General features: G+C 35.9%; 1 protein-coding gene across 2 annotated transcripts in view; it reads right to left on the bottom strand.

Moving 5' to 3' along the window:
• Positions 1–2,763: 2,763 nt before the first annotated feature.
• The window catches only part of LOC149537331 (putative phospholipase A2 homolog 1), a 28,991-nt gene continuing 23,392 nt past the window's right edge, over positions 2,764–8,362 (bottom strand). The window contains exons 4-5 of one of the 2 annotated variants that reach the window (XM_089802843.1): positions 4,114–4,236; positions 2,764–3,238 (exon numbers count right to left, since the gene is read on the bottom strand). In XM_089802843.1, the coding sequence (XP_089658969.1) occupies positions 3,201–3,238; positions 4,114–4,236 (161 nt within the window). In that variant the 3' untranslated portion in view covers positions 2,764–3,200. Of the gene's footprint in view, positions 3,239–3,802; positions 4,237–8,362 lie in introns of those variants that run through there. The other variant, XM_089802842.1, reaches the window with a different exon arrangement.

Raw genomic sequence — 8,362 nt, 5'->3', positions numbered from 1 at the left:
GCTGTTCAATCATTTCTTCCCCATCGCTTGAAGTGATACAGATGTTATTTATATCTTGTTCTCAAATATCCAGTAGATATGACTCTTTGGTTGTAATCTTAATATGGCACCCTTTTGATAACGGATTCTTAATATAATCAGAATCAAATTGTTATAATATTTTTATTTACTTCAATTATTAAAATATTGTGGTTATATAATTTTGCATGTTATAATCACTATCTTATTATATTATTATTCCTTTTTTCTATTAATATGTAAATAGATATATGTTATCATTTTCTATTAATATAATATTATATAAATAATATATTATTATTATATTATTAATTAGTTAATTATTCTAATATTATATTTAATATTTATTATTAATAAATTTGGTTTTTAAAATAGGGGACATCACATTCATAAAGCCTTTTCAACAAGTTATTTTGTAGATGTCTTGTAATAGAACATTACATGAGAGTAACCTTTTTAACAAATTATGCATTTCTTTGCATATCCTACAATCATTAAATTCCATTGAGATTTTTCTCTTTGAGGTATTATGTCAAAGTGCCTTGACAATTCTTCCATATTTTGCATGTGTCTTTCAATGCATTTCCAAGTTCCTACCATAATGTCTAAAAAACCTCTTTTCATTATGCTTTGATGGATGAATATTCCTATTCCAAAGCTCCCTTTTTGGCATACGTAAACTAGCAAAGGTCGTGGAATTTGAATTTACATCCACTATGCTTCCACATTTTGCATACATTTTTAGTTGAGCAATTAGATTGTAGACTTTGAAGATCTTCCATCCTTTTGCCAAAAGTCTCCTTTCCACAATGCTTTGATGGATGTACACTCCATCCACGTGCTTTAATGGATATCCATACCTTGTCCTAAAACTCCCATTCTAGCAAAAGTAGACCTGATCCTAAAGCTCTCATTCTAGCAAAAGTAGACCTTGTCCTAAAGCTCCCATTCTAACAAAAGTAGGAAGAAATTGAGAACAACTGTGAAATATGGTCTTATACCTAAAAACTAAACAACAATTTAAATAAATCATGTCATGCAATCATGGAATTCCATAAGACGATATCTTTTTCATATGCATGTCCATGTTTCGATGGATGCCCATGTCCTATTCCAAAGCTCCCAATTTTACACAAATAGGGAGTTTGCTAGGAAAGGTTGTGGAATTCAAATTTACACTTACTACTCTTCCATATATTGGACACATGTTTATCTGAGCAGTTCAACTACTATGTTTGATAAAATCTTCTACTCTTTACCTATAATAAATGATAAAAAATCTCCCTTCCACTATTATGTGATGGTCCAAAGCTACCATTTTGGCATAGGTAGGGAGGATAAATCGATTTTGTGCATATTATGTAATGGTGACCATTTCTTTTTGAGGCATTCTCTCAAACTGTTCACATGTCTTAGACCATTATGCTTTGATGGCATTCCATATTTTAAAGCTCCTATTCTGGTAATTAGAGAGGGTGTTGGCGAAGGTTGTGGAATTTGGCTTTATAGTTATGCAACATTTTTGGATCACTATGTTAAATAGTCTATTTTCTCTGTCTATGTTTACATGTCATGCCTTGTCTGTATTTCCACATTTTGCATACATATGCAGTTGCAGATGCATAGTATATGTTTGTCTGGACAGTTACGGGTGTTTTGTCTATACTTCTACACTTTGCATTCATGGGCAATTAAGTGGTCATCCACATTTTGGAAACATGTCTGCCTGAGTTACAGCCACAACATTCAACAAAAAAAATTATATCCTTCAGATATGAGAAAAATTACCCTTCTACCATGCTTTGTTGGATGTCCGTACCCTGTTTTAAAGCTCCCATTTTGGCATTGTTAAAAAAGATAATTAGGAATTGTTAAATGCGGTTTCACACCTGCTTATTGCTTTTTCTTAATAAAAAAAAAGCATATTTAATAAAACAATTTTTTTGATATATCTACAAACATGGTATTCCAAAGATAACATCTCTTGAAGGAATTCTGTCAGTCAGTTCAAGTGCCTCGTCTATTCTATCCCATTTTGTATACATGTATAACAGAACATCTCCCACTATAAATGTGACAGTATTTTTTCATTGCGCTTTGATGTTCAAAAGCTCCCATTTTGGCATAGGCAGGAAGAATTGCAGCAATAGTTCTAAAATATGGCTTTACCATTACGTTTTCTTAAAATTATATTTGAAGTGTTTTCAACAAGTCCAATTTGTTAACGTCCCGCAATCATTAGAATTAATGAGATTGTATTTTTTATAGGTATGTTTCCCAATAGTCCAAGTGTGTCTATTCTTCGACTTTTTGCATACCTGTCTACCGATTGCCAATACAAAAACTAACAAAAAAAATCTTTACCCTTTATGCTTTGATGGATGCCCATGCCTTGTTCCAAAGATCCCATTTTGGCACAAGCAGGGAGGAAATAACCCACAGAGAGGATGCTGGCAAATGTTGTAAAAAATAGTTTTAACTTGCCAATTGCACTTGGATGAAAATATTCTCATTTCACAAGCAGGAGACTGGAGAATGAGAACACTCAATATCACTCACAACTTAAGGGTCAGCCTCTAAATAATATGTCTAATAAAAAAATTCATTTTAGTTATTTAGAGTTAAATTTTTAGAGGCAAAAGAAACAAAGAATTATTTTTTAAACAATTGTCAAAGTTAAAATTGAAAGTTGAAAAAATTGCCCTCCAAATTGAAGATCTCAAGCAGAGTTTATCAGCCCTCAAGTTCTTGCATTCATAAGGGTAACAGTCCTCCCTCAAAATTGCTTTAATAATGTCATAGTTAATTTGGAGTAATGGTTCTAATAAGAGAATTTTATAGTGTTTCAGAAAAAGTTTTTCACTGTACTGATATAAATAATAATTGGTATTTTAATGCTGTTTATACAGTTTTGTGGTAATAGAAACTGAAAGGAACATATCTTATATGTATGAACAATAAAAATTTAACTATTTTAAGTTTCACAATAAAAGACATTCTAACTAATTTTGGCACATTTAAATATAGATCCACTATATTTCTCTACCTGGACTCCCTCCTTGCTGATGTGGTGTCTTATACCGTCATGATTTTGTTTACCTCCGATTTTCTCTTTGGAGACCAAACTTTTCATATTTCTTTGCAACACTATTTCAGACAGTTCATGTGGGCAGAGCAGCCGCTCAGCAGCGAATCCATCTCTTCTTACAACTCTTCATTTCTTTGAAACGGTGGAAACAGGAATGAGAAAATCAACTATAGCATAAATGGATAAAGTAAATAAATAAATAAAATTGTTAAATGATCTAAACAGAAAATTTGGTAACAGAAACATTAGGGACAGGGAAAATCGGGTTAAGGCTGAGTGCCAAGGTTAAGAATGGGCACAGCAAACACTTGAAGTCAAAGCTTTGAGTGTGCCAGTTAAGCCCGGCCGTGCATACACCCTCAGTACATTACAACATTGAGAACAAGCTAAATTAATGAATATAATAATTCAAAACACGTGCTTGAGAGATCACTTGTAATCCTCATAGTGTACTTCAAATAGCAAACAGAATTAGGAAGCACAAGAGAAGAGACGTTGGAATATTAACTACTTGGGATTTATGAAGGCACCTCTGCATGGCATTAGTTGCATGTACTTTGATTTGTTATAACTTATGCATAATGAAATGTAGAATCTTGGCCTTCAAAAAAAACTTTCATTGTTCATTACAAAATTAGTTTAGCATGAAACTTTTGACAGAACATTAAAGAACTAAAGGAAGCTCTTCATAAGCAATGCTCTAAATACTGAAGACTTCTTATTGAGGATAAAAATGTCAACATGTCCAACAAAGTACAAAAATAAACGTTATGAATGAAGGAAAGATATTCCTTACGAACATTAACCAAAAATGATTTTCAAACATGGAGGACCACTTTTTGAATTGAAGAATATAATTCTCTTTTACTCCAAGTATTCACTATGATTCCCAATCTGAGACAAAGAATGGTGAAGTGTTCATCTAAAATGAGCACAATTGACAAACAGTCCTTATAATTCATAACCAGGGTTGTTAAACTGACTGAACATAATTGCCATATCCATACCCTGTGTCATCGTTGGCACTGCCAAGTCATATGGGCATTTCTTAGAAAATCCAGCTTTTCCAGACATATGAACTTTCTTAATACACTTCTTGAACTTCTCATGGCATCTGATATTCATCATCCCTGAAATATAAGGATAAATATAACTAGCATTAAAATCCAGCTCAACGAACAAGAAAAACTCAAACGAGACAAAACAAATAGTCATTATTATGAACAGAAATAAGATTATAGATTAACAGCCACAACAGTGAATGGGATGTTGCACTGCAGCCTTCGATAAGAGTTTCACAAAATTCATCATTTTTACCAATCAATCAATAACAAGCATTCATGGCATTCTTTACCTCGTTTCCAATAATATAATTTATAACAGTAAAGAATATTATTCTAGTACTTATCAATGACAAAAAAGATATAAGCCCAAAATGTATTAAGATCCTGCAAAAGTCAAATTATGGCTGCGTCATGCTTTTGTATCTTTTATTTTGACACAATATCCCATCCATCCGTGGCTATCTCCACCTTGCCTTGAATAGCAGGTATACATAGTCTCGGTTTCAGTTCCAGCAGTGATCACAGATCTACAGTTATACAAGCAGAAATGTGTGATTATTCATGACGTTCCCCTACTTCTGAGTTTTGTTCAAAAATTTGTCATTCTTTTCATTTAGTTGATCAACCAGTAAACGGCCTCCTAAAGGCATAGACGTGGATTGTCGGGTGCTTTCTCAGATTCTGGCCTCTAGGGAGTGTTCCTCTTTGGTAGGTCCAGAAATTTTGGCTTGGGGAGGTACCTTGTCTGGTAAATATCATGTCTCTGTAAGGTATCAGGAGATAACTAGACAATTATTTGAGGATGCTGAGGCCCCTTGGTGGAAGCAAGTTTGGAATAAAGTTTCGTGGTCCAAGTGCAATTTTTTCATGTGGCTAGTGGCTCACAACCGCTGTCTTATGTGGATAATCTTTGTAAAAGTGGATTTTAGGGCCCCTCTTATTGTGTTTTGTGTGGTAATGGGAGGAGTTTGTCTCCCATCTGTTCTTCCATTGCTCCTTTTCTACTGAGCTATGGCACCTTTGGTGGAGTGCTTGGGGTTGCTCTTGTAGGCATGCTTCCTCTTTGCCTCAGTTATGGGCCCGCTTGGGTGGTGCTCCCTCCAAGTCTTCTCCTCTCCATGCTGCTTGGACTGCTGGCCCATCATTCATTCTCTGGCATATCTGGTTGCAGAGGAATCGTCGAATATTCCAAGATGTTTGGATTGGTGTTATGCATCTTTGGTGGAAGATCTCACATTCTCTTCAGGAAACTATTCAAGTGAAGTGTGCGCTAGATGGGGGTATGGATCCGGTTGATCTTGCTAAATGCAATCGCCTCAATTTTCATCTTCAGGACGGGGTTGCAGCTCAAAGGTATCAAAGAGTGACTAGGCAACCTCGGCAACAGAGGAAAGGTCGGGTGAATCGGGATGGGCATTGGACTCCTCCTCCCCATGGAGTTCTGGAAATTAACACCGATGGTTCTTCCCGGGGGAATCCAGGCCCTGCTGGTATTGGGGGAGTGGCTCGTTGCAGTTTTGGTGACGTTAAATTCTTTTTCTCAGAGCATAAGGGTGATTACACTAACAATTTGATGGAGGCTCATGCCATTTTATATACTGTGGAACAATGTAGTTTGCGGGGATGGCGCAGAATTATCTGCGAGTCTGACTCCCAAGTGGTGGTGAACTTGCTTTCCTCGCAGGAGCTTAGGATGTTAGTTGGCAGCTGGCCACTACTGTTAATCAGATTCTTCTCTTTTGTACCTCTCTTGAGTTCATTAGGTTTACTTACATTCCTCGTGAATGGAACAGAGCTGCTGATTGTTTAGCCAAATGGGCTTCTGGTCATACTCCGGGCTGGAATATTATGGATAGGGGGCAACTTCCCTTTGAGATGGTGCAAGAATTTGATGAACTTGTTGCCCAAGATAGAGCTCCTTGTTGAGCTCTCCTTGTTGTATTCCTTTCTGTCTTAATAATTTTTTACCACTCTTTTCCCAAATCAACCAGTAAACCCAACCAAATTATCACAAACAATTCATAATTTTTTTACCTATAAATCTTTCTTCTAAGCATTTTTGCTCCTGTCTGCAGTGAATGTTGACAATTTTTCCAAAGCAGTTTTGGGCAAAATTTATAAGTTTGACAGCATCTGAAGGAGCAACATCTCAGTAGCTTTGCGTCTTGCACAAAATTATTACAAGTTAGGCCCTAAATAGACTTTTTCTGATTTACTGATTCATTTTAAAATTTAAACCCTACTTCATAAGTTGTGACTTTGTATGAAGTCACTCATTAGCAGGTAACCCTAAATTAGTTTTCAGTTTAGGGTTAGTCATTTAGAATTGTTAATTTCTAAGTTTGAGCACACCCTAATCCTAAACCTTCAGATTTTTTAGGGTTTACAGTTTTACAGTTCAAGGTTAAGGCTAGAGTTTTCTAAATTTGTCCCAGTAATGAAAGGTAGAAGTTATTTAGATTTATAAGAAATAGGTCAAGGGACCCCCCACAGCATTGCAATACTTGTGAAATAATCTGGACAAATAACGGCCAAAGAGATAAAAACCTATTCTCTACAATCCTTCCCAACAACCTCGAGAGATATAACTATTTATTGTTACATAAAAGTTGATCCAATCTCCGAGATTACTTGGAAGATATTAAATAAAGCTTCTAAAGAAGAATTTTGATTTCTAGGAGATGACAATGAAATTGAAGCACAGGTCCATAATACAAGCAAGGAAAGCACGAGAACATAAAGTCTTTACAATTTAAAGGTTAAAGAACTCGATGTGTAGGAAAAGAAGCCCTAAGTTAACTCATGCGTTAACCTAGGTCAATCCTTCTCCTACACAACATTAGAGATGTAAGTTAGTCTGGCTTGTTGTCCACAAGGAAGAGCCACACTGTCTTGGACTCACACCTCTGCTGATTTCATGTGATTGGGATTGGAGTGAGTGTGCAACAAACTAGGATAAGGAAGGCTAAATTGGACAAGTTACAGAATGCAGAAAAATATAGAATAGAAATACACGAGAGTTCAGATCTGGAAATGAGGTTCAAAGAAGATCCAGGTGATGAAATATGGTGCTAGGCCAGATAGTAGTGCTAGGCAATTTTATCCTAAAGGTTGATTCTTCGCGAATTGGTGTTGGAAGGGGAGCAGGTGCCTCCTGCATTGCTACTCAATTTTGAAAAAAAATTGTCTAGACACTAGTGCCCAGCTCTTCTATGCTAGGGATTTCCACTGTCTGAAATTTAAAACTGTTCATCACCGTCCGTTTTGTCCAACTATATCATTGTCTCAGTCACAATCTTCAGATTTCATACTCAATCCATCATGAAAAGAGGGGGAAACATTGTGCTATGCAAGGACTTGCCCAACTCAGACCTCATGTTGGTGTTCCCACCTCCACAATATTAATGAATGATGATATAAACCGTCCCATGCTCTCTCGGGAACAAAGGCAAATGAATAACATAAACTGAAATGACTACATTAGGCAAGAAACCCTTGCTTGAATCTCACATAAGGTACGGTTGACTTGCTCTCCTGAAGTCCTGCAAAAGGATGTGTAGGAAAAGAAGCCCCAAGTTAAACATATGAATCAACCAGGGTCAATCCTTCTCCTACACAGCATTAGAGATGTAAGTTAGCTTGGCTTGTTGTCCACAAGGAAGAGCCACACTGTCTTGGACTCACACCTCTGCTGATTTCATGTTATTAGAATTGGAATGAGTGTGCAAACTGCTAGGATAAGGAATGCTAAATTGGACAAGTTTACAGAATGCAGATAATTTTTTATGCTCATTTTGGAAGATATTAAATAAAGTTTCTCTACAATCCTTACCTTGCTTGTATTATGGACCTGCACTTCAATTTCTTTGTCAGCTCCTAGAAGTTAAAATTCTTCTTCAGAAGCTTTATTTAATATCTTCCAAGTAATTTTGGAGATTGGATCGACTTTTATGTACCAATAAATAGTTATACCTCTCAAGGTTGTTGGAAAGGATTGTAGAGAATAGACTTTTATCTCTTTCCCATTCTTTGTCCAGAATGTTTCACAGGTATTGCAATGTTGCGGGGGTCCCTTGACCTATTGGTTATGAGTTTAAATAACTTCTACCTTTCATTACAGGGACTTAACAAGGGAGTACAGAAAATTAGAAAACTCTAGCCTTAACCTTGAGTCGTAAAACTGTAAACCCTA

The sequence above is a fragment of the Cupressus sempervirens genome, chromosome 9 (genome assembly GCF_028749045.1).
Source record: "Cupressus sempervirens isolate cs-2001-9-10 chromosome 9, ASM2874904v1, whole genome shotgun sequence".
Classification (NCBI taxonomy): domain Eukaryota; kingdom Viridiplantae; phylum Streptophyta; class Pinopsida; order Cupressales; family Cupressaceae; genus Cupressus; species Cupressus sempervirens.
Note: the sequence above shows the minus strand (reverse complement) of the source record. Positions and strands in the feature narration are given on the sequence as shown.